This window comes from Crotalus tigris, unplaced genomic scaffold, assembly GCF_016545835.1.
Source record: "Crotalus tigris isolate CLP2741 ecotype Arizona unplaced genomic scaffold, ASM1654583v1 scf7180000024433.1590703, whole genome shotgun sequence".
Taxonomy (NCBI): Eukaryota; Metazoa; Chordata; class Lepidosauria; order Squamata; family Viperidae; genus Crotalus; species Crotalus tigris.
In genome coordinates, this window is record NW_024100600.1 from 1,122,839 (window position 1) to 1,148,275 (window position 25,437).

Genomic DNA, 25,437 nt, shown 5'->3' on the forward strand with positions numbered 1-25,437 from the left:
ACACCCTTGCAAGGTAGATCTTTTATTAGGCTTGTGTTTCCTCAGAGAAGACCCTGAGCTGGCGTCACAGCTGGTCTTGGGTGCAGTCCCCTCTGGGTGGGCCAGGATCCCAAGGGAAGCCCCGGCTCTCGCACTAGCTCCCTCGGTAGGTCACATAGGAATAGGGGCTGAGCAGCAGTGGGATGTGCACCTTTCGCTCGGCCTCTGTGATGGTAAAGACAACCTGGAACAAGTGAGGGTGAAGAGTTGGAGGCCTCTTGGCTTGGCAGGGGGATCTTCTTGACTGCAGAAGCCCAAAGGCCCAGAGCACCGCAGCCTGTGGCCCTCTCCGTTTGGGGTCAATTGGGGGCCTCAGGAAGACCTGTTTGCTGGGAGCGATTGCTCATTCTTGTGCAGCTGAAATGAAAACTTACTTCCACGTAAGGGTAGAAGCTGGTGAGACCCTGTTGCTGCCAGTATTCTCCTGTGGCAAAGCGCAGCTTGTAGGTGCCAGTTTCCAGCTGCAGGGAGGCCAGCTTGCTCTTGTCCATGCGCCCGTCCATGCTGGTCGTGCTGCAATCAGAAGACAGCCGGGTGAGGCTGTGGGGTTCCCGGCTGGCCAAGTGAGGCAGCGGCTTCCCCATCTCCCCACCTTGTCATTAGTTCCATCCAGGCCTCGTTGGGGGCTTCAAGCTGAGAGAGGTGCACGGCCAAGCCGGTTGCAGGAAGGCCAGTGAACACGTTCAGCGCATGGACGCTCAGGGATGTGTGATGGCCCTCACTGGAGCTGGCAACCTGGATACAAGCAGAAAAACCTGTGTGCACTCCACACCCCAACCAAGTTTGTTTCCATCCCTCGCAGTACCTCTCTATCACCGGAAGCCGGCGCCCTGATGCCCTGCGAGGGGGAGGACGCTACTGCGTGCCCAGAGGGGCTGGGATTCTGCAGGCCTGCCCAGTCTCCTGGGCGACACCCCCACTTTCTGCCAGGAAATCTCTGCTTTCTGCCGGCCACATTGCTGGAGTGGGACTGACAGATTTACCTGGGCTCGCCCTCCATCCTCGTCTGGCAGCCCGGCCATTTTTGGCCTTCTCAATCCAGCCCCTTCCTGGGGAGGCCTGGCAGGAAGCCAGCCATGACTCAGCAGGAAGTATTAACCCTGCCAGGGCTGGCTGTTACTGGCGAAGAGCCCTTAACAGGGATGATGGCAAAGTTTCTGGCTTTCTGGGAGGCAAAGCGCAACACCAGGCAGATCCAGGGAAGAACGACGAGGGAAAGCAGATGTGGCACTCTGGGATGGAGGCCTCCCAGCAGGTTATCGAGAGTTACCTGGATCACTGCAGTTGCGGTGGTGGAAAGGCCATCCCCGTCCATATCTACGGCTTGCAGGATCAGGGTGTATTTGGGGGCTTTCTGAAAAGAGAGAATTTCATTGGGCCCCCGAGGCTAAAAAGAGGCATCTACTCAAACGGGGGGTCTTCAGGATTGCAGAATTGCTGCTGGGGATTCAACAGCTGGCAAGTGTGGCTTGAAAATTGACCCTTATTGCTAGGGAAAGCCAGACTTCTTCTTGCCTACCCAATGTTGTGGCTCTTAGGAAAACTTGAAAGGGGAGTGGAGGGCAGGGGGGGACAATCCCCAGCCATTGACCGGCTCTGGCCGAGGCCCTCACTGAAGGATTCAGCCAAGAAGTTCTGCAGGTTGGCCTTCCAATTGCTTTTGACTGCTGGGGGGCGGGGGAGAGGAGTGACCATCGTGGGATCTGCGTGACTTAGGTGGGTCATCACCCCAGTCAGCCCCCTCACCTCTCTGTCCAGGCCCGCTTTGTTCAAGGAGATGAGGCCTGTTTTTGAATTGATGGTGAACATGTTGCTGAGTGGCTCTGGGGGCTCCTGGCTGAGAATAGAGTAAGATACAACCCCATTGAGGGTGTCCACAGCGTCATCGTTGTCGGTGGCCGACACCTGCATCACTGGACTACCTGGACAGGCACAACAAGGCCCCATTTAAGAGGCAGCACAGCGTCCCAGCCTGAGGCTCCCCAGGCACTTGGAAAAAAATCATTTAGTCTCAGAGGCAGCAAGTCCTGAGCTCTGCATTTGTGGTTCTACCAGGCTGCCAACCTGGGGATAGTGCCTGCGTCACAGAGGGCAGCAACGCAACAGGAGTGAGGTTTCTGTAACCTCAACCAGACTTCCCTACCTGGTTTAGCTCCCTCTTCCACAGACCCTTTGAAGACGCTCTGGATGAACTGTGGACGGTTGTCATTCTGGTCACCAACACTGATGATCACCTCCATGGGGTCCTCTGCTGTCTGGCCATTGGCTAACACCGCATGGGAAAACAGCTGCATTGAAGGTGGAGAAAGGCCATTGTTCACCGGGGATGAAAAGAGAAGCCAGGCAGCGTTTTTCACTGAGCCTGCCCTGGGATGGAGGTCCGCAGGAACCTCTCAGACCCTCTAAAGACCACCACGAAAGGGGATGGGAAATGTTTATTGGACAGAAAGCAGACGCTTCAGGAGCAAGAAGGTAGCGGCCTTCCTCAAGAGTCGCCGGCTTCTAAAAGGGGTTTCTTGCAGGACTTTCTGGTAGGAAAGAAACCCCTCTGCCGACTCACTCTAGTGGGGCAGCAAACGGCCTGGCAGCGGTCCTGGCCCCCCGGAGGACACAGTGGCCTTTGCCATCCCTCCCAATCCACAGGGCAGATTTCTAAGCACGTGGCCCTCCTCAGCCACCCAATGCAGCCGCCACAAATTGAAAGCAAAATGAATAACCACAGCAGATGATGTGGACGCACCTGGTAGCGCGAAATCTTCTCCCTGTCCAGCGGGCGAGTCACCTTCAGCATGCCGGTTTCCCTCTCGATGATGAAGGTGCCAACCGGAGGGCTGTCGGCCCCCTGCCCAGTGATGCTATAGTAGACGGTGCCCTCTTTTTCTTTGCTGGACTTGACCTGATTGGGGAGATGGGGTGTGAGAGGTCAGTGATGGGGGGTGGGGGTGGTCCTGCAACCCCTTCCACCTTCTGAACGCAAAAGGGAGAACTGGGGCAGGGCCCGTGGGCGGCCTGGGGCAGAGCAGACCGTGGGGGCAGCGTTGCCTGGCCCAATGCAGAAATGCAGGCCCCAAAGCTTGGCTGAAGGGAGATCCAAGGGGTTTAGACAAAATGTTCCCTCAGCACTGCCACAATCTGAAATGTTTGGGGTCCTGCATTTGTGGGTAATTCCCAAGTTGCCCTGCAGCGAGATGGGCAAGCAAACAAATTCAATAAACAAATTCCTGATGGGAAACTAACTAACTTAAAAATGTGCAAGAGAATCCCAGTAGAAGGTGCCAGAAGCCAAGTCCTTACCGCCACCAGGTTCTTGGGGAAAGGCCCCCTTTCGTTCTCAGAGCAAAGGATCGGAGGGATGACCCAGTCTCTCTTTTGCCGCCTCAGGCCAGATGAAGACCTTGGAAAAAGCAGCACCTCCGCCTGAGCAGCCGGACGGGTCTCCTGTGAAGAAAGACAGGGGTCTCTGGTTCCGCAGGCAAGGAAGGAAGGGGCCGGCGATTTAGACTCCTTTTGAGTCGTGAGGGGTTTAGGGGAAAGCAGAGAAAAAGGCTGCCCAGGGATTCCTTCTGTGGCAAAGCAGAGAGAGCTTGCCCCAAAGCTTCATGCCCCAGGTCTAAAGCTAAAATGGGGAGCAGCCTAATCTCCCTGAGGCTCTCCTTTGCCAGCCTCCTCTTTTCTGTCACCACAGCCTTTTGAGCTCATTTCTCTTCAAGTGGAACAGCACTGAGCGACTTTCTTAGTTAGAGAAAACTCCCAGGAGTGCAATGAACAGGCCCCTTTGCACAAAGTGTTGGCCTCTGGCGGTTCACCAGGGATTCTCACAACTGGAATTGCCCATCTGATCTCCGGATCTCTGCCCTTCTTGTGAGTGCTGCCATGAACAGCCTGTATCCTCTTCAACTTACTTATTTGGAAAGAATTTTTGCTTGTAAGTTTTAATTTCCAGCATGTATTCATAAAGAAAACCATCCAGTTGATTAGGACTTATTCCTAGGCAAGCCAGAAAGGAGCAGCGCGGACTTGACTGGGGGAGGCAGGATGGGAGGCTGCCAGTGGTGGGATTCAGCCGGTTCGCACCACTCCGGCAGAACCGGTAGCTAATTTTTTGTTGCCCAGGCCCAGAATGGACTCTCAGATGTGGCATCCATACAGAGAACCCCGGTTGTTCACATATTTGAATCCCACCACTAGAGGCTCCCCTCCCAGAGACAGGCAGAATGAGTAAAAAAGAGGAGGCAGGTTTATGAAATCCATCTTAAGAAAGGCTTCCCCCCCCCCCCAGTCTTTGCCTGGGTGGGTGAGAAGAAAGGACCACTCTGTAGCAAGGATCACATTTAACTTGCAGACAATCTTTTGGGCTCAAAAGTTGCATCTCTATTTCTCTCCCTGCACTCCAACACACCACATGGCCCATTTTCACATCACAGAGAAGCTGTGACAAAGCTTTGTATGACCCAAGAGCGCCCTCTAAAGCATCTGACAAAATACATCAGGGAATTCAGGATATTTTGCCCCAGAAAGCTGCTGTCCTTTAAGACTATTTATATAGTGGCACAATAATGAAAATTAGATGTCATCTTTATCACCCACTAAAAACTTCTGGGAATGTAGGATGGACCACTTGTGAGCTGGATCCAGAATATCAATGTTCTGTCTCCGGTCTTCCCAAAGATGCTGGCTATCACTCTTTGTGGTCTATAAAATTGAGTAAGGCAATATGGACTTAGACCTAACAGCATGTAAGCAAAAATGAAAGATAACTATTTCCAGCTATCATCCCTGCAGTGAACTCTGAACTGGGCTGAAACCAAAATCTTCTTTGAGCAGATAATAATATATAACTGGCTTGGTTAAGCTGACTGAACTTGGAAGTCTGGGGAGATGATTGTTGTCTTCCTCATTTTTCCTGTGTTTGTTTTTCCCAGTGTAGAACTTTTTATGTTTAGAGATTTGGTTCTCTCAAAGGGGACTCGTGGGCTGTGATTGTGGAGGCAACCTTTGTGATTCAGGTTTATTGGTTTCCATCTTCCTGGACTTTGAGCAGGAAAGCAGTTTCTCTTCTTCTTTCCTGGTCAAAAGATGATGGGCACCCCAGGGAGGCAGGGAGGAGATACCAGGAGGCTCAGCCTGACCTTGCAGAAAGGTTTCCCAGCTGAAAATGATTGTGCGTAGATGGAACTTCTCAGCAGGGACGCAGGATCCATGGGGGGGGAGAGGCAAGCATACCCACCTCCTTCCAGTTTGATTTCACTGTAACTCTTGAAGAAGACCCCTTCCCAAAACTGAGAAGTGGGGGGAGAGGATCCCGAAACTCTCTCAACTTTGGTCTGTGTGTCTTGCTACTTAATGGGTCTGCAGTGGTTTCTTCCATGAGGCTGTGTGTTTGCAGTGCATGGAAAATATCTCCTGTCCTGTTGAAAGTTTGCTGCCCCCGAGTCACCCTTACGAAACTCTGTATTTGCTTTAAATGAGAGAAAATATCAGGATGAAGCCAGCCGGTCTCTGTGCATGTTTTCAGTCCACACCTGGCCTTGCAGCATATTGTGCCATGGGATTCCCTGGGTGTTCAGTGAGAAAGGCTGAAGAATTTGCTTGTCAAGCAAAGCAGCTTAGCCCCCTCCCCTGAATGGTTGGCTGTTGCATCAACAGTTTACTGAGGAGCTCCGGGAGATGAAACGCCACAAGAGACGTCTAGAGCGACGTTGGAGGGCCAGTAACTCTGAATCTGACCGATCACTATTAAGAGCCTATCTTAGGACTTATTTAGTGGCCATAAGGGCGGCAAAGCGTGTTCACTTTTCCACACTTATTGCGTCCGCAGAATCTCGCCCGGCCGCCTTGTTTAGGGTGACCCGCTCCCTTCTTAAAGTGGAGGAGGTGGAGGACCCCTTGCAGGGGAGAGCTGAGGAGTTTGTTCAGTTTCTTTCGGACAAAATTGCTCAGATTCAGAGAGACCTGGACTCCGACTGGGCAGTGCCAGCCGAGTTGCTGGGGGCTGGTCTTAGTCATGTTATCTGGAGCGAGTTTGAGCCTGTGACCCCTGATGACGTGGACAAGGCCGTGAGGGCAATGAATGCCGCCACCTGTTTATTGGACCCGTGCCCCTCCTGGCTGGTTTCTGCCAGTAGGGAGGTGACACGAGGCTGGCTCCAGGCGATAATCAACGCCTCCTTGATGGAGGGGTCTTTCCCGCAAACTTTAAAGGAAGCGGTGGTGAGGCCCCTCCTCAAGAAGCCTTCCCTGGACCCAGCTGTTTTGAAGAACTTTCGTCCCGTCTCCAACCTCCCCTTTGTGGGGAAGGTTGTAGAGAAGGTGGTGGCGTCTCAACTCTTGCGATCCTTGGATGAAACTAATTATCTGGACCCTTTTCAATCTGGTTTCAGGCCCGGCTACAGCACTGAAACTGCTTTGGTCGCACTGACCGATGACCTCTGGCGAGCCCGGGATAGGGGTTATTCCTCTATCCTGGTGCTTCTTGACCTCTCAGCGGCTTTCGATACCATCGACCATGGTATCCTTCTGCGTCGTCTCGGAGAGATGGGGGTGGGCGGCACCGTATTGCGGTGGTTCTCCTCCTACCTCTCTGACAGGTCGCAGTCGGTGTTGGCGGGCGGACAGAGATCGACCCCTAGGCGCCTCGATTATGGGGTGCCTCAGGGCTCGGTCCTGTCCACCCTCCTTTTTAACATCTACATGAAACCGCTGGGTGAGATCATTCGGCGACACGGGGTGAGGTATCATCAGTACGCGGATGATACCCAATTATATATCTCCACCCCGTGTCCTTTCAGTGAAGCAATCGACGTGATGTGCCGGTGCCTGGAAGATGTGAGGGTCTGGATGGGGGTGAACAGGCTTAGACTCAACCCTGACAAGACCGAGTGGCTCTGGGTCTTTCCTCCCAAAGGCCAACTGGATGGTCCATCGTTAGTCCTGAGGGGGGGGGCAAATTTACCTCCCTCAGTGCAGGCACGCAACTTGGGTGTCCTCCTGGACTCACAGCTAAATTTGGAACAACATCTATCGGCTGTGGCCAGGGGGACCTTTGCACAGGTTCGCCTAGTGCACCGGTTGCGGCCTTATTTGGACCGGGAGGCTTTACTCACAGTCACTCATGCCCTTGTCACCTCAAGACTGGATTACTGTAACGCGCTCTACATGGGGCTACCCTTGAAGGGCGTTCGGAGGCTGCAGTTGATTCAGAACGCAGCCACGAGAGCGATTGTGGGCGCGCCAAGGTATGCCCACGTGTCACCTATCCTCCGCAAGCTGCACTGGCTTCCTGTGGGTCTCCGGATGCAATTCAAGGTGTTGGTTATCACCTTTAAAGCCCTTCATGGCATAGGGCCAGGTTACTTACAGGACCGCATTCTGCCGCACAGCTCCCAGAGACCGGTGAGGTCCCATAGATTGGGCCTCCTTCAGGTCCCGTCGGCCAGACAATGTCGGCTGGCGGGCCCTCGGGGAAGGGCCTTTTTTGTGGTGGCTCCGACCTGGTGGAATCAACTTCCCCCTAAGGTTCGAACTACTCCCACCCTGCCGACCTTTAAGAAAGCCGTTAAAACTCTCCTGTTCCGGCAGGTCTGGGGCTGATGTCCCCGGGGGGGGGGGGGGCGGGATATGATCGGACTCGCGGTATGACTGTATTATTTTATTTTATTGTTTTATGATTGTTTTAACTCTGTACGCCGCCCTGAGTCCTTTGGGATTGGGCGGCATATAAATATTTGAAAATAAATAAATAAATAAACAGTTGCCCTACAGTCCTGGCCCTCTTTCTTGTAGGTCAGGGGAAGCAGTGTTGATGCCCAGTTCTGGAACGATTCTGGGGAGGCTTCTTTGGTGGCAAGGCTGCTGCCCAGCAAAGATCCTTTGCCTATGCTGTGCTAGACTTTGAATCTTAGTGGCTGGAGGTTTTGCAATGAAGGAATGAGGGGCCTTTGCCTACAGGATCAGGACTAAGCCCTCGTGGGGAAGGGGGGCTCTGTCCAACCACTGCATGGCTGACTTTTCCTTTTCTGACAGCAGAGCAGCATCCTCTGGACTCCCCAGAGTGAGTGCTTGAAACCTGCTGCCTGGAGACGAAGGTCAGATCTTCCCTCTTCCCCACCCTTATGAAGTCTCTCCTGCTCCATTTGTTTCCCCAGATAGCGGGGGGGGGGGTTAGGGGTCTGTCCTGCTCTACAGCTACTAGGGATGGATCAGTCTACTTACTTGACAGCCAGACTTGGCCAAGTTCTGTTGCTGGACTGGGTTGGGATGAACAGGACTCGGTGTTAGCTCATTCATGTCCCTTTTCCATCCCCAACGTCTCCACTGAGTAGGGCTCGTCAGAGAGTTCCAAAGCCTGTTGCGGGTTCTGATGCTTTCCTACTGCTGCCTGTGCTGCTTGGGAGGGACTGATGGAAACCAGAGTCCAAGATCTCCAAAGGACTAGTCAGCCCAGGAGCAGAATCCATTTCCTACACCCCACCATTCTCCAGTATCCGCACTGTCTGGGATCCCACCCACGACGACAAGCCTACCTGAAGGAGACAAAGCAGCAGCAGGATCCCCAGGCAGCCCATCGTCCTCTTTCCCTGCCCTCCGTTGTGCACAAGTGACTAGCAGGTGGGTAATTGCAGGGCAAAAGTCTCTGTTTGCTTGAGCAGTCTATCTGAGAAAGACAAGCCAGGGCCAAGTGCCAGTTTTCATTTTTCGAATTAGAGGAAGAGTCACAAAGAGAACGTCTCTTCCACGGTGCTGTGGCTGACTTTGGGCAACCAGTTGGGAAGCTGCCTTCCAGTGTCAGGCAGGACCACTTGCACTTTAACAAAAGCAAGTGCCTCACTGTCAGTTTCAAAAACAAGTTTTCTCAAAGCAAGCTGGTATGTAACCCTATGAAGTCACATTGGCTCTTTCTGATTCTCCCAAAAGTGCTTTTCTCAAAAGGCAATTGGAACTTCTTGGTTTTTTTCCCTTTGAAAGCATTTCATTTTAATGCAAGCCGCTTCTTCTTCCTCTTCTTCTTCTTCTTCCTCTTCTTCTTCTTCTTCTTCTTCTTTTCTTCTTCTTCTTCTTCTTCTTCTTCTTCTTCTTCTTCTTCTTCTTCTTCTTCTTCTTCTTCTTCTTCTTCTTCTTCTTCTTCTTCTTCTTCCTCCGCTTCTGCTTCTTCTGCTTCCCTCCCTCCCTCCCTCCCTCCCTCCCTCCCTCCCTCCCTTCCTTCCTTCCTTCCTTCCTTCCTTCCTTCCTTCCTTCCTTCCTTCCTTCCTTCCTTCCTTCCTTCCTCTTTTTGGAAAAAAGCACCTTTGGGACAACCATAATCCGAATGAATGAGAATTTCCAAAAGTTCTTTCTGATTCCTTTTTGCCTGTTCTAGAAATGGAGGGGCCTTCCCCACTTGATAAAGGCAACCGATGCAGGAAGATGCCACCAGAGGGCGCTCTCGGAGCATTCTGCCTATTTCCTCTCTCGTGAACACACTCTTGAGGTTTTAAATTGAAGGAAACCCCAAAATGAGTGGTTTTCATTCCGAGAGGATGGTTGGATGGTAGCCAAAGAAAGAGGAACACTATTTACCTGCTAACTTTGGGGATTGAAATTCAGAAGACCTGGGGCCTCCAGACCACGGAGTGGGACGTGCAGGAAAATTGCCTTTTAATTGATTGGTTTTAAATATCGCTTACTTCTGATCAATACATGGAGTAAGTCAAGGTCATAATGGTGGTTTCAGGATTCCCTCTACAGACCTCCTAAGGGTGTCAGTGTCTGAGAGCCTGTGCAAGGGGGCTTCCTGTTCGGAGTCTGCCCCAGGCGTCCCCCGGCCATGCCAGGAGCAGCCCCAGCCCCTCTGGGCCTTGACCTGGTCCCTTCCTGTTGCTAAGGCAGCAGGCAAGAGGGCCAGGCAGCCTCACTTATGGCTCTAGGACCTTTGCAGAAGTGTAACAGTGTGTGTATGTACATACGTACACCAAGTGCATCATCAAAGGGGAGAGGACAAGCCTGGATCTGCTCACTGCCTTTGGGAAAGTGGAAATGCTGCAGCCGAACAGCCCAGTGATGTCTGTTCTCTCATCCTCTGGCCTGGCTGAATAAGAGCTCCAGGAGGAGCCTTGCGGGATCCTGCCAAAAGTCGACTCTAAGCTTGGTCTGAATTACAATTTGCCTGAGTCCAAGGGGAGCCTGCAGCGCTTTTTCCATGGAAGTACTGGTGCTTCTATTGCCTAAATACAGGAAACTTTTCCTTTGCTTTAGATTAGACTTAGAGACCCTGCCCTGCTCCCCCACCAGGTGATCCCATCCGATTGGCATTTGCAAATGTAATCTTGATCCTCTTTGCTCACCGAGTGCCTGATCCTTTCATTCAGCAGCAGCAGCTTTGCACAGCGGAGGCCTTATGCAATCCAGGCCTCTTTCTCACAGCACCCTCCCCACATGCCTCTGAAGAGCCCCAGGGTCTCAGGGATCCCTGCTTTTCGCCCCTCCTTGAGGGAGATTTCAAGCTGCACCTGGAAAATGTCTTGCAGCTGGTCTCTGGGAAGTCTGACTTGGAGGCTCCCAAAAAAGCTGGGGTTGCTGGGTTGATGGAGGAGCAGGGAAACACACACACAAACACAAACATTCTTTGTCTAGACCAGCGGTTCTCAACCTATGGGTCGCGACCCCATTTGGGGTCGATCGACCATTTTTCGGGGGTCGCCAAAGAAGGCGATCTGCCATTTTGTCCCCTCAGGGGGCGATGCCGCGCATGCGCGCTGCACATGGGGCGATGCCATGCATGTGCACCGCGCATGGGGCGCCACAGCGCATGCGTGCCGTGCATGGGTGCCGCAGCGCATGCGTGCTGCACATGGGGCGCCACGCATGCGCGCTGCGCATGGGGGCACCACGCATGCGTGCCACACATGGGGCGCCGCCACGCATGCGCGCCACACATGGGGGCGTGCCACGCATGCGCACCGCACCGCGCATGCGTAGAACGTTTGTGTGACGGGGTCGCCATCACACAAACGTTGAGAACCACTGGTCTAGACTGTTAAGTCCTTTGTACCAATGCAAGCAGTATATAAATTCACTTGTATCCATACATATTGCAGATATAACATAAATAAGAAAGGCTGAGCGCAAAAGAATTGAGGCCTTTGAACTATGGTGCTGGAGAAGACTTCTGCGAGTCCCTTGGACTGCAAGGCGTTCAAACCGGTCAGTCCTAGAAGAGATCAACCCCGACTGCTCTTTAGGCCAGATCCTGAAGCTGAAACTCAAATACTTTGGCCACCTAATGAGAAGGAAGGATTCACTGGAGAAGAGCCTAATGCTGGGAAAGATGGAGGGCAAGAGAAGAAGGGGACGACGGAGAATGAGATGGCTGGATGGAGTCACTGAAGCAGTAGGTGTGAACTTAAATGGACTCCAGAAGATGGTAGAGGACAGGAAGGCCTGAAGGAACATGGTCCATGGGGTCGCGACGGGTCGGACACGACTTCACAATTAACAACAACATAACATAAAACAATATTTTGCACTTTCCAGGACTCTCTTTTAGCTCAATGACTGCAAACTTTAATATATTTTATACTTTAAAATATCAAAATGGCATTTAAAATATCTCTGATGTTCCAATTTTTAAAATGCTAATTGTAGTTTTTAATTGTTTAGGTCCCGCCTCCTGCCCATCACCTAAGGAGGTTCCCTGGAAGAACCTCAGCACCCTTCCCCCCTGCCCGGGTTGGTGGTTGGGTGGAAAGCAGCATCCCAGAAAGCCCCACAGGGGTTCCCCTTTCAGAGTTGGGGGAACCCACCAAGGTAGCTAGGGCAGAAGGGGGCGCTGCCTGGATCATTTGTGGCCGGAGCCTAACTGGTTGTGGGGAACCAGCTGGGGAGGGGGGCGAAATGGGGAGGCCTTTCAAGGCGCGCGAGGAGGGAGGAGGACCTGCCCTCCCCGCCTCGCTCGGGTCTCGCCGTGGCCCTGCCTGCTGCCCTCTCCGCTTCCTGCCCTCCGGCTCTTCATGCCGCCGAGGCCGGCTGGGCGCCGAAAGACTGAGCGGCGGAGGGTCCCGGGGGTGGCGCCAAGGGGACCCCACCCGAGCGACGGGCACAGCTGCGGGGGGAGGGTCGGCAACTTTTGCCTCCCCTCGGTCGGGGAGCGGCTTGGCCCGATCAAAGGAGGGGAGGGACTCTCCGAGCTCAGCTTCAGCGGGAAGCGCCCTCCGGCCAGCGGTTCGCTCCGGCTCTCGCACGCCGGGTGGGCCCGCCGATCCCTGCGCCCTGGCGGGGAGGAGGGGGCGGGGGCGGTGGGGGACGGGCCGGCTGGAGCCCCGCCCGCAGAGCCTCACCTGGCGCGGCGCCTTTAGAGGCCTGGCAGGGCAGGCGGAGCCCATTCAGCGAAAGGCGCGCCAGGGCTGTCCCTCTCTTCGACGGCGGCGATGGGCTGGCGGCGGGCTGCGCGCCTCCTCCCCGTGGCCTTCCTCGTCCTCCTCCAGGTGAGCGCCTGCCCGCCGCCCTGCCGGCTGGATGCCGCCCGGCTCTTGCGGGGCTCTCGGGAGGGAGGGAGGGAGGGGGGCAGGGGGGCAGAGGCCTGAGCCCCCCCCCCAATTCTCCCCCTCGCAGGTGGACCGCCGCCTGGCCGCCTGGCCGCCTCCCTGCCGCTCTGGCTTCGTCCCGCAGCGCTTCGTCTTCGCGATGCCCGACGGGCGGCTGAGTCCGGGCCAGGTCCTGGGCGAAGGTAAGCCGGAGGCGCATCTCCCCCTCCCCGAGAGGCCCCTTCGTCCCGCCCTCGGCTCCGTCCCCCCGCGGGGGCTGGGCTGGGCTGGGCTGGCTTGCGGCGGGGAGCCGCTGCCGCCTTTGCGGGCCAGGTTCGTGCCCCGGGCGGAACTTGCTGCCCCCTTCCCGACGGGGTCGGCTACGAAAGGGCAGCGGCTGGCCGGGAGTCCCTGGGGGGCTTTTCCTCCCCCTGCCAGCCCATCCTGCCCCCGCCCGCTGCTCTCCCCTTTCTTCGCTGGACGCCCGTCGAGCGGGGAGGCGCGCCGAGTTCAATTCAATTCCAGACCGATTCTGAAGTTGTCGGGCTTGCCTGCAGCGGCTGCCGCTGCTCCTTTTCCGGTCTTTTGCGCCCAAAGCTCAGCTCCGAATCGAGTCGTCTTAAGAGGTCCCGAATCCTCCCGGGCTAAATGCCGATTGACTTGGGGTCCCTTCGAAACTGAAGGATTACTTTCGGGGCCTATTAGGGGCTTTTAATCCATCCGTTGCTCGATCGCGATTTGTTCCCTGGAGAGTTCTTGGATCTAGCATGGGGGATGGGCAACTTTCCTAGGAATGGAGGAGGGGTAATCTAAGGGACCACCTCTGCTTCTCTGCTTTGGTTCTAAATTGTTTAAATCACCACCCCCACCCCCGTTTGAAGGGGGGGTGCAGTTAAAAGCAAGAAAAATAATCCCACTTGCTTGTAAGGGGGAGACTGTAGAGAGTGGGGTGTGTTTTCCACCCCCACCCTTTGAATTGGCCTGTGAGTGGGGCGAGGCTGAGCACGCAGGACCAGGCTAGGGTGGTTGGGGGTTGCAGAGCGAGGCCTTTGCCCCAGCATAAGGGCATGGTGGGCCTGTCAGTCCCCCCCAATGCCTGCCCAGCTGCCTTCCTTTGACCCAATAGTGGGTGTTGCCTCAGCCATTGTCTGAATGCCCCCCCCCCAGCTCCCGGAAGGGGCTGTTGTTGTGCAAAACAGGCCCATTGTGTGCCAAACAGAGGCTGGTCTGTCTCTGCTTCAGCACTGGGTCCTGCCAGGAATCCCTTAACTCCCTCTGCCCCGGCCCCTTCCGTCCTGCAGCCCAGAACTGCCCTGCTCTCCCCGAGGCCTGGGAGGATGAGGATGGCCGGGGGGGGGGGGTACTTCTGCCTCACCCTGGATTTGGAAGCAGTGGAAGCTGCTGGACGCCAGCCTGGGCTTCTCCCAGTGGCTGCTGGGTTACCTTTGAAGTCCAGTGAAGACCCCGTAAAGCTAGGGGCTCTTTGTAGTCAGGACCTGGGCCTTTTAGAAGGGAGGGAGGAAGAGTTTCCCCCCCTTGAGTTATTCTCCCCTCCTCCCGAATTCCATTCTCCCAAGGGAGGGACTGGAGTTGCTCCGTCTCAAGGTGGGTGCTCTCCTTTGCTCATTCGGGAGGAGGAAATGGTTCAGAACTTCCCAAATCCAGTTTCTGTTCTGCTTCTCTGCTGCTTTGAGGAAGAGACCGGTGCAATACCTGAAAACATGCAGGGCCCTAGTTCTACCCTCTTAGATAGTCCAAACAGCTGCTTTAAAGTGTGAGGCCCTGGCAAAAATGGTGGGGGGTTGATTCAGAGGTAGGAGATTAGGACACACGGCTTCTGCTCAGCCAGGGAGTGTGGCTAGAAGGCTATTTTAGCCCCTGCCATTCTGAGCCCTGGATTAAACTGGGGGGGGGGGCTTGCAGCAAGGTTGGGGGCCTCTTCTTGAGACCCTTGATAGTAGATGCTCCTTCCCAGCAGTTGTCAATGATTATGGGCCCTGAAGTTATTGTTAACTGTTAATGACCGCTGGATACACAGGTAGTTCTGTCCCTGAGCTAGTCTGAATTGTGAGTGTGGTGCATTTTTTTCACTGTGACTTTTGCTCCAAAACATCCTTGCAATATAAGTGTGTCAAGGTGTTTGTGCTCTCTGTTGGGCCAGAGGTCAGTGGGCCAATCCTACAACCCCCCCTCAACATTAAATGAGCTTGGTGTTTACTAAGACTAATCTGCTCCCCCCCCCCAGCTGGTGGTGTTTTCCTTACCTTTGGGGCAGCCTGACCCTGTGCTGGAGGGGCCTTGAGATGAGATAAGAGCTGTTGCTCTGTAGGCAGGCAGCCTTAAAATTCCAGGGACTCTGCAGAAAGGGGGTGGCCTGTTAACCCCTCCCCGCCCACCTCCTGGCTATGCCTCGGAAGAGAGGCAGGGAGCAGGGAAAGCACCCCATTCCCCACCCCGTATGAGCTGTCCTTGGCCAGAAGGAGGGGAGCAGCCTCCTCATACCCCTTTGATGGGGGAGAGGAGGAAGAGGCAGCCCTGAATGGGTAACCAGGACATGGCAAAGACCCCGGAGTGATCGGCTGGCCAGCCAGCTTCCCCTTGAGCTGGGAGGAGCCACCAGTTAAGTGCACCAGTAGCTGTTTGTCCACACTCTCCGAGGTTAAATGGTGGTTTAGGGCCAAGAGGCAAAGCGTCTGCGCAGTTTCTGCTCCACTCTTGGCCAGCCTCCTGGAAAGAGCGATTTCCACTAATGGCATGGAGGGCCTGGGCTGCTGCTAATGGCTGCCAAATGGGTCCACTTCCTCTGAGTGGTGAGAGTGCTGCTTAATGGGGAGAGAGCCGGTTCTCTCCAGCTGAGCCACCGGCGGCCCTTCGTCCCCACTGCTGGGCAGAGGGGTCTTCCGGGCGCTGGGCTGCCCATGCGTGGCTGCAAACTGGAGCGGATGGGGGGGCTGCCTGAGGGGCCTTGGCCATTCATGACCATCAAGCAGCCTTGGCAGATTGGCTCTTCGCACCGTCCAAAGAGAGGCGGATTGTGTGCTGTGGCCTCACAAGGCAGATCCGGTTGTGCTTGTTGCCTGGAAGTCTCTGGAGCCATCCATGGGGGGGGGGGCTTCAGTGAAGAGGACTTGGTGGGATCGAGGTTTGTTGCCTCCCACTGTGGCTTTTGTGGCCGGTGGAATAAGGATGGATCTGCAAAGTCAGCTGTGCTCACAGGACCTTGAATTGGAAGGATCCATTTAGATCTTGCTCCCCGTGTTCTGGGTAGGAATCGAGAAAAATGTAGAGGGCTGGAGCCTCTACTGGGAGGGCTCCATTGGAGGAAGACCCTCACTTCATGGGTGTGTGTGTGTGTGTGTGCATCTGTTGAGCATCTTTGTGGCTGAGGAGAGAGGCTTTTTCAGTATTCCACATATGGTGGGGAGGTCTTCTTTCTTCAAGACACCCCCCCCAGCAAAGCCCCCATTGCTGCTGCTGCTCCAAACCCATCGGCTGCTCTCTGCAGAGAGAGGGCTGCGTCTTTGGGGTGCTGAGGTCTGCTGCTGGTGGAAGTGAGCTGCTTCAGGGTGGGGTGATCTGGGTTGCTTGGACTGCTCTGTCCTGAGTGCTGAAAGAGGCCAGGGGTGTTTTGGCTGGGGGTGTGCTGCCTTTCTCTTTCCTGAAACCTGAGAGTTTTTTTGGGGGGGGGGGTCAAGTTGGGCCCCTATGACAGGCAAGGCTAGAAGTGCCTTCCTCCGGCCAGCTAAGGGGGTGAGGCAGTTTTCCCTGGTGAGGCGGGGGGAAGGGGGGGCTGAGGCCAGGCTGGAACAAGTTGCTTGTGGGTGTTTTTCTTTTAGTGTGGGGGAGCATAACCCAGGGAACGATGCTGTGTGGGCTCTGCCTCTGCAGAGGGCTTATCCTGATGGCGAGGCTCTGTGTGAGCCAAGCCTGGGCCTGCTGGAGAGGAGCAGCTGATCCCCTCAAGGCTTATTTGGCACGTGGGGCAATGGAAAAGAAACTTGGGTGATGGTCCCCCTCCCTCCCTCCTACCCTCTAGGCCAGGGCTTTTCAACCAGTGGTACGGGTACCACCTGTGGTACATTGGCACCTGGCAGGTGGTACGTGACCCTCCTAGAAAAGTGTTGCAGCATCTCCAGGGTCTTGTGATTTACATTCAGATGCTTGGCAACTGATTCATATTTATGACGGTCACAGTGTCCCAGGGTCATGTGAAGTGACCAGAACCTGCTGCAACCACCCAGCAAACGGGGGGAATAAAAACCAAACACCCCCCCCCACTGCCAATCCTCAACAGAAATGCTCACAACAATGAAAACCTCGGACAGGAGGAAGAGCGCTGCCGGGCGGGCAGGCAGGTGTCTTGCTCGGCTGTGGCTTGGTGGGCACTTTTTTCAGTGCCATTGTAACTTCGAACAGTCACTAAGCAAACTGTTGTAAGTTGAGGACTGCCTGTACTTTATCACTTTTCCTTTTTTTTTTCCTTTGGTCATCAAGTTTTTGACCCCTTGTTAGGCAACTGGTGGTACTCGGATGTTGCCGTATCCTAAAAGTGCTACAATGGGTGAAGACGTTGAAAAGCCCTGCTCTAAGCAAACCAAGGACTGGCAGTGCCAATCCCATTAAAGGGCAAACAAGATCCCAGCTCCGGATAGGGGGGGCTCCCCCATCCCTCAGGAGGGCAACTGCTTGCAGAGGGAGGGGGAGGGGCGCCTGCTGGCCAGAAGAACTTCCCTCTGCCAGTGCCATTTAAAGTGGGTAGGGGGTTATTTAGACCATATTTTCATTAGAAGTTTCAGGTTTTCCTAAGTCAGTTGCTTTCGCTCCCCTCCAGTCAGGTTTGCCGACTGCCAGGGAGGGGAGCCAGTTCAGTACAGCATCAACAGCACCGACCTCCAAGTGCGGGCGGACGGAAAAGTGGTGGCGGTGCGGCAGGTGCGGGAGAGGACTTTCAGGGTGCATGCCAGAGATTCCAGGGGGATCCAATCATCGGCCTTGGTTATCCTGCAGAACAAAGGCCCCCCTTCTCTGCAGGTAAGCTGTTGCTTCTGCCCTCGGGAGAGCACAGGTGGCAGGCGCCATGGCAACCTTTCTGTCTCCCTGGGCGGTTTTGGTGGAAACTATGCTAATGGAGCACTGGGGCTCTGTGCAGGCAGGTGGAATGTATGGGGGGGTCACTCCCCTCCAAGGGGGGAGGCTTTCACCTGGCCCAACGGAAGAGGAGGGTTTGAACCAAAGCTCCACTGGGCAGGCACGATTCCAAAGAATCTGCTTCTTCAATCCAAATTGTACATCAGGATTGAAGTTTCCAGTACTTTGTAATCCTTCAGCTGTTGTTGGACTACAATTCTCAGCATCCCCAGCCAGCACAGTTAATTATAAGGCAGGTTGGTACAGGGGGTGGGGTTAATTCAATAGCATCTGGAGAGCAGCAGCAGCAGAACCATTATAGCACATGGATTTTGAGCAAACTCATATTTTTAAAAATTCTCAAATTTTCCTGGAGTTCACTGAGGGCTTCGTTTCTCAAACTAATCACAATAATGGATTACTAAATAAATGCAGGGATTACTCAGTGAAACACTCTTTCTCTCTTTTCATCTTCAAGTGCAAAGAAATTCGTATTTTCATGGAATAACAATAATACTTTGATTCATCTTGGCTTCCTATCCCCACCTTTTGAAAACATCTTTTAAAAGGGAATAGTCATAAATATGCTGCTAAAATGGCTTTACGTACTGTACCTCGGTCCATATAACAAGATGAATTCTTAGCTTTATGACATAAAAAGTCCACAGAGAGTGGGAATTCTCCTGCTCCAGGAAATATTTTCATGCTTATATTTTCATCCTTGGGTTGGCTTTTGGCACTTTCTTGTGCACCCCATTTCCTTGGGTCCGTAAATGAGGGTCGGGGCTGAAGTGATGCAGCCTCTGGTCAGTTGAGCTCAGAGAGGCCATGGACTGCCTGGTCACCATCTGCAGACGACCGCTGGAGAACGACTCTTGGACAGAGGAGGCGATGCTGGCCTTCTGGGCAAGGTGGCCAGGGTCTCGTTTGCTGCAACTTCAGAATGACCATCGTTTCCATGGGACGAGCTGTTCTTGCTGTTCTTGCAGGAGGAACCGCTGCCTGCCAAGCTGGTGGAATGGCGGGAGTTCCCATCGACCCAGCGTAGTCTGAAGCGGCGGAAGAGAGACTGGGTGATCCCTCCCATCAGAATGCCTGAGAATGAGAGAGGCCCCTTCCCCAAGAAGCTGGTTCAGGTGGGTGGAATCCAGGAGGGTGGGTGGCAATAGGAGGATCTGGCCTTGCCCACCCACGGGGCTGGAGCTGGCTTTTCTGGGTCATCAGACCGTCAGCCCAGACATCGCAGCCCGTGCAGAGATGATGCCAGGCTGGGCGAGGCCGTTCTTGAGGGTGGGGGGATCCCTGTACTGATGAACCAAGCTCCCTTTTGGGGGGGAGGGGGCCCCTACCAAATCTAAGATGACCCTTTCTTTCCCTGCTTCAGATCAAATCAAACCGGGATAAGGAGACCAAGATCTTCTACAGCATCACTGGGCAGGGGGCCGACACCCCCCCAGAAGGCGTCTTCATCATTGAGAAGGAGACGGGGTGGATGAAGGTGACGCGGCCTCTGGACAGGGAGAGCATAGACAAATACCACGTAGGTGGTCCTCTTCCCCAGAAGGTTCTGGCTGCAGTTGCAACGGGGAGGGGTTGGAGGGCCTCCGGCATTCCAGATGGGTTCCCTCTTTTCACAGCTTTTATCTCATGCCGTCTCTGAGAACGGCAAACCTGTGGAGGAACCGATGGAGATCATCGTCACAGTCACTGATCAGAACGACCACAAGCCCGAGTTCATCCAGGAGGTTTTCAGGGGGTCCGTCATGGAAGGAGCAACCCCCGGTAAAGAGGGGGAGATTTTTGGGGGGGAGGAGAAACTCTGCCCCAGCAGCCAGGAGGGAGGGAGGCTCCTTAGACTCTGCAGAGACCCTGCTAGGATTGTGAATAGGAACTCAGAAATAAGTTTGTGAGTGCGCTGCCTTGCACAAATTGGGAAGGAGAGCTGGGTTAACCCTGGTTGTGCCTGGAGTTGCCTTAATGGGTTTTCAACTCCCTGCGTCTTTTCTCCCGAAACAAGCGAAGCTTCCTTTACTCTTCAGCATCCCCAGCCCAGAAGGGGGGGAACACTTTTGTGGGCCCTTCCCCCGCCCTAGCCAGGGGCCCTTTCCCGGGGGGCATCCATCTTTTGGCTGAGGGAGGCAAGTTCAAGCGCTGGGGCAGAGCCCCAGTGGGGCCATCCGAAGAGGCGGGAAGGCTGGGCCAGGCGGGCTGATGTCGGGCAGCTTCACATGAGTGCTGGCCCCCCTTTTCTCTTTCCTAGGGATGTCTGTGATGCAGGTGATGGCCACCGATGCAGATGATGCCCTAGAGACCTACAACGGGGTTGTTGCGTACTCCATCCTGAGCCAAGTGCCCCAGGAGCCCCATCCGCAGATGTTTGCCATCAACCGAGTGACAGGGACCATCAGTGTGATTGCCAGCGGCCTGGACCGAGAGGTAAGGGCGGGGCTGGGGAGGAGGAATGAACCTCCTCCTCCTCCTCCTCCTCCTCCTCCTCCAGGTCTAGCCAGGCTTCTCTCTGGCTGACCTGGCTGTTCCCTGAACTCTTCTCGGGTACCGCTGGATTGGGAAGGGCCGGGCCCTTTCTTGGAGGACGCTGGTCAGCTCAAACACTAACTGGAGCAATTTCTCTTCCCAGCGAGTGAGGGAATACACCTTGATCCTGCAGGCGGCAGACCTGGATGGGTTGGGCTTGACCACCACAGCGTCGGCAGTGATAAAAATATCAGACGCTAACGACAACATGCCCGAGTTCACGGAGTCAATGGTAGCTGTTTTGCAGAGGCCGGGAGTGGGAGGGTCTTCCTGGGAATAGACACGGGGTGTACAGCGTAGGCGCTCAGCTCCCTTCCCTCAGTTTACAGCACAAGCTGCAACTGGCATTTCTGTGAAGCTGCAGTTGTGGTTTATGAACTGGGAGTGAAGGCCAAGCAAGCCAAGTTGTAGCTTAGTATGAGGCTTGAATCCAGTTTATGGTTTGCTGTGTGTACAGATTTCATAGGGTGCCTGTGTAGCTAAGGTGTTTCCACCTGCCCTGGTCTGTACATCATTCCTCCCTCCCTCCAGGCTTGGCTAAATTGATGCTCTCCCTCTTAAACAGCCAGGAGGACTGGTGGCTCCCATAGTGGTTGGGTGGGCAGCAGTGCCTCCTCAAGCCCTGAGATGCCAAAGGATTGGGAGGGGGGTCATTCACCTTCAGACTCACAATTGGCTGCTTGCCCCTCCCTCAGTATTCAGCAGAGGTGGCGGAGAACATGGAAGGTGTGGAGGTGATGAGGCTTGCCGTGACCGACAAGGATGAGCGCCACTCTGCTGCCTGGCATGCCGTGTACAACTTTGTTCAGGGCAACAGTGGAGAGCTCTTTTCCATCTCAACGGATCCAAAGACCAATGAAGGAATCGTGAAAACAGCAAAAGTAGGCACAAACATCAATACTTCGATGCACAAGCTCATTTGTGAGTGTGTGTGTGCGTGTGTGTGTGTGTGTGCGCATGCAAAGAGGCTGGAGGGATGCTGGCTGGGGAATTCTGGGCATTGACATCCACACAGTTCAAAGTTGCCAAGATTGAGAAAGACTGATTTAGCCATTGCTGAGGTGACCAGATGAGGCTTGTTCACTCCCTTCACGCGCAGCCTCAGCTGGACAGTTGCATCTTCTGACGAGGCTTTTCCGTCCCCTCGTCTAGGCCCTGGACTTTGAGACAAGGAAGCAGCTTGTTCTGCAGGTGGCAGTGGCCAACGAGGTGCCCTTTGCGGTGAAACTGTCCACCTCGACAGCCACAGTGACCATCAATGTGAAGGATGTGAATGAGGCCCCCGTCTTTGCACCCCCGGTCCTGAAGGTGAAAGTCTCGGAGGACAGCCCAGTGGGGCAGAAAATTGCAGCCTACACGGCGCAAGATCCAGACACGATGCAGCCCCAGAAAATTAGGTGAGCTGCTTTGCCCAACAGCGAAAGGAGGGTCCTCTCACTGGCCTCAAGAGGTGGGGAGGAGTAGACGGAGCAGATGCTTGTGAAGACACCTCAGGGCAGAAGGACCCTCAGCACCTGCAGCTCTGGAAAGAGGCTACCTGAGCAGGTGGTGATCCCGTCCCCCAGCAGCACTTCTGGGGCACCCAGGTTCCTATTCATGGAGAGGGAAGAGGAAAGGCTGAATGGAGCCATGGGGCAGGATCAGCTTGACAGAGAGTCTAAATGGAAGAAATAATTGAGGAATCAGGCTAAATTCCACAGCAAGCAAGCAGATTCCTGAACCAGCGGAGGTTGGTCAAGAGGTGCATTTTTTCCATTGAAGAACTTCTAGGCTGCTTCCTCAAATAAGGGCCCCTGCAGCTGCCTCTTTGCCTTCTCCAGCTCCTCCCATGGCACTTGTCCTTTCTGCAGCCCCTTCTGCACCTGCCAGCCCAGGTCCAATTATGCTTCAGCTGGTCTGGGCGCCATTAGGGGCGCCTCTGTGTTGCAGCAAAGTCTTTCTCTTCCAGGCCACGTGAGCCCCAAAAGTCTCTGTCTCCCCTCAAACCTGGCACCCCCCTCCCTTCCTCTCTCGTGGGACTTAGCCCGGATCCATTTTCCCTTCAGGTACTCGATAGGGAATGACCCTGCCCACTGGCTGGCTGTCCACCCAGAAACTGGCATCATCATCGCCAAGGCACCCCTGGACCGGGAGTCCCCCTTTGTCCAGAACAACACCTACAGGGCTATCCTGCTGACTGAGGACGATGGTAAACACTGCTGGGCGGATGAGGGAGCCCCCCCCCAACTCGTGGCTGGGGAATAAAGTGCTCCTTTGTTGAGCTGAGAGCTGCCCATGTGAGGGGCACATGGTGGCTGGCTGCGGAGGCTGCCCAGTCATGAGAACTAGCCAGGAGAGGGGAGGTCCCTGCTACTGAAGAGCTGCACAGAGAGAAGGCCATGCCCACCAGGGGATCATCGTTCCTGCCCCGACTTCCTGGAGGGGGCTTACCCCCAAAGATCTACCTTGTACTGGTTCAGACTAAGCTGTATTACCCGACTGTGCCCCCTTCTGAACTCACTCTGCTGTTAGCCAGAGCCAAGGTCGGGGGTTTCCTGGGCAGACACAGCAGCCTCCGAGTTGCCAGTGGGAGCCTTGGGGAGAAGTGGGGCAAGATACAGTAGGAGAATTGGGAGCTGTAGGGGTGCAGAAATGGGCTTCTTCCCCCTTCCTTTGAAACAGCCTGAAGTGCTTCAACTCAGCCGTTGCACATCTTTATAATCTGGCTTTCGCTGTTGTCCTGTTGTAAACATTGCTCACCCCAGCCCCCTGGTGCTCTGCCCACAGGAAGCCCCCCAGCAACAGGGACAGGAACACTGCTGCTGACCCTCCTAGATGTGAATGACCACGGTCCTGAGCCCGACCGGCGGAAGTTCACTGTGTGCAACCACAATCCAGCATCCCAACTGCTGCGCATCTCAGACAAAGACCTCCCCCCCCACACTTCCCCTTTCCGGGCCGAGCTCACCCACAACTCGGAGGAGAACTGGGCAGTCGAGATGGATCGTGAAGGTGGGCTGCCTCGGTGTCCTGGGAAACGGGCACTTCCAAGAAGCTGCTCGGTGCCAGGGTAGACGCCCCCATCCGGCACGTGTGTCCTCTGCCCTCTTGCTCACCAAGGACAATTCATTTCCCGCAGTCCGGCAGGTGGATTGGTTCCCAGGAGGAGGGAGGAGAGGTGACCCAGCCCTTCCTCCGAAAGCCTGGGTTGGCATTTGGTCTGACCATTTCCTCTCTGGACTCCTTCAGGGGAGACGGCCATCCTGAAGCTGCTGAAGCCCTTGAAGCGAGAGACCTACGACGTCTACCTGCGGCTCCTGGACCAGCAGAGCAAGTCACACCTGACCATCCTCAGGGCAACCGTCTGCGAGTGCGAGGGAGAGGTGGATGAGTGTCCGGAGGGGCGGATAGCTGTCGTTGGGGCGCCCATCATCCTTGCCATCTTGGGGGCTGTTTTGGCCCTTCTGAGTGAGTGTGCAAAGGGCTGTCCTGCCCTTGGGATGGGGTTCAAGGGGCCGGGTTTTGTCTCCCAGCTGGTAGAGTCGCACATCAACCAGACACTGCTTTTGAGAGTGACCACAGCTGGGCGACGTCTCCAGCGAGGCTGACAGACGCAGAGCATGGCTTTCTCTGGCCATATGAAGAAGCCTTAGGTGTGAAATACTTCTTCATACTACCCCCATAATACTGAGGACTAGGAACATGGGTCGCACCCTCACTTGGCTGCGACTTCAGCAGAAGCACCCACTGAGCTTGGCCGGATTCTGTGTTCCAGTCCTGCTGCTGCTGCTGCTGCTCTTTGCAAGGAGGAGGAAAGTGGCAAAGGAGCCACTGCTGCTGCCAGAGGACGACACCCGGGACAACATCTTCTACTATGGCGAAGAAGGAGGGGGCGAGGAGGATCAGGTGGGCCCCCCAGGGAAGGGCCGGGCTCCAGTTGGTGATTGTGCCTGGGGGTGCAAGCTTTGCCCAGCATCAAGGCCCTTTGGGGGAAGGAGCTGGGGGTGCTTCTCAGTGCACCCTCCTCCCTCGGCCAACTGGCTCCTCCTTCTCTGCCCAAAGGACTACGACCTCAGCCAGCTCCACCGGGGACTGGACCCCCGCCCAGAAGTCCTCTTACGGAATGACGTTGTGCCAACCCCTTTGCCAGCACCGCAGTATCGCCCCCGCCCTGCAAACCCTGACGAGATCGGCAACTTCATCTGTGAGGTAAGGGAGGCTGTGGGGGCAGGGCAGGCCCTGGCACCTCCTGCTCCTCTGCCTTGGGTTGCTGGTCTTGGGGGTTGCCTCGCTGGATCTTCTGCCCACTGTAAGCAGGCAAAGCCACCCTGCGCTGAAGGGGGGGGTTATACATTTAGCAAAATTATTATTATTCAGATAAGGACTCTACAATCGACTGAACCCTATTTTAAGGCTGATCCTGTAGGTTCTAGGTTTCCTGCCAGGGCCCACAGCCTACAGTTCAAATTTGGAGCAGCTCAGGGCTGCCTTCGCTTCTGGCTGGCCCTGCACAGATTAGCTGGGATGAGGAGACATCTGAAGTTCCACATATGCCACTGCCCCACCTGCTTCCTCCTTTCTCACCCAGAACCTGAAGGCTGCTGACTTGGACCCCACGGCGCCTCCCTACGACTCCCTGCTGGTCTTTGACTACGAGGGTGGGGGCTCCGAGGGGGGCTCCCTCAGCTCCCTCAACTCCTCCGCCTCCAATCAGGACCAGGACTACGACTACCTGCACGAGTGGGGCAGCCGCTTCCAGAAGCTGGCAGACCTGTACGGGGGAGGCGGGGCTGATTAGGGGGCTCTGCCCTGCAGCCAAACCCCTCCCCAAAGCTGCGCTGATGACCGCCACTGCTTGGCCACCCTGACCACCACGCCACGTTGAAGCAAAAGGGGCCTCTGAGGGGCTCCAAGAGAAGAACCTTTGACCTCTTTTGCAGGGGAGCAGCTCCCAGTCTGCTTCCTGGGCAGTCTCCTCACTGACCTCAATCTGGGGATCTGGGCCTTCCCGGCTATCTGCAGCTGGAGGTGCTTCCCAAGATGGGCCTGGCAGGGGGAGGGGGTGCTGGCGGCTGCCAGGATGATGGACCCCCGCCTTCCTGACCTCCTTCGATGCCTCTCTTCTCTCATGTATTGTAGCTCAGTTAGGACTTGAGATTTCTTTCCTGTTTTTATAGCATGTGTGAAATAACTTGATAATCATTAAAGGGCTGGACAATCAGGGTGTAAAGTTTTAATAAAAGCTTTTTTAAAAAATTCA

The 25,437-nt window shown here is 55.1% G+C and overlaps 2 protein-coding genes across 3 annotated transcripts; one reads left to right on the forward strand and one right to left on the reverse strand.

Annotated features, from left to right (window-relative positions):
- Positions 1-6: 6 nt before the first annotated feature.
- LOC120302505 (cadherin-1-like) lies at positions 7-8,661 on the reverse strand. Of its 2 annotated transcripts, none has more exons than XM_039331018.1 (9): positions 8,562-8,661; positions 3,334-3,477; positions 2,780-2,935; positions 2,183-2,327; positions 1,786-1,961; positions 1,310-1,393; positions 632-774; positions 414-552; positions 7-223 (listed from the first exon to the last, which is right to left on the reverse strand). In XM_039331018.1, exons 1-9 carry the CDS (start codon positions 8,601-8,603, stop codon positions 134-136), a joined length of 1,119 nt encoding a protein of 372 aa, XP_039186952.1. In that variant the 5' UTR covers positions 8,604-8,661; the 3' UTR covers positions 7-133. The 2 variants fall into 2 exon arrangements, with proteins under 2 accessions (XP_039186952.1, XP_039186951.1); XM_039331017.1 differs by lacking the exon at positions 8,562-8,661 and adding an exon at positions 8,251-8,461.
- Positions 8,662-12,350: 3,689 nt separating this feature from the next.
- Positions 12,351-25,437, forward strand: LOC120302503 (B-cadherin-like). The gene is made up of 16 exons (XM_039331013.1): positions 12,351-12,497; positions 12,625-12,739; positions 17,368-17,567; positions 18,653-18,799; positions 19,048-19,203; positions 19,301-19,445; positions 19,924-20,099; positions 20,302-20,430; positions 20,894-21,079; positions 21,351-21,595; positions 22,244-22,386; positions 22,965-23,189; positions 23,427-23,645; positions 23,953-24,083; positions 24,240-24,386; positions 24,766-25,437. Exons 1-16 carry the CDS (start codon positions 12,441-12,443, stop codon positions 24,973-24,975), a joined length of 2,631 nt encoding a protein of 876 aa, XP_039186947.1. The 5' UTR covers positions 12,351-12,440; the 3' UTR covers positions 24,976-25,437.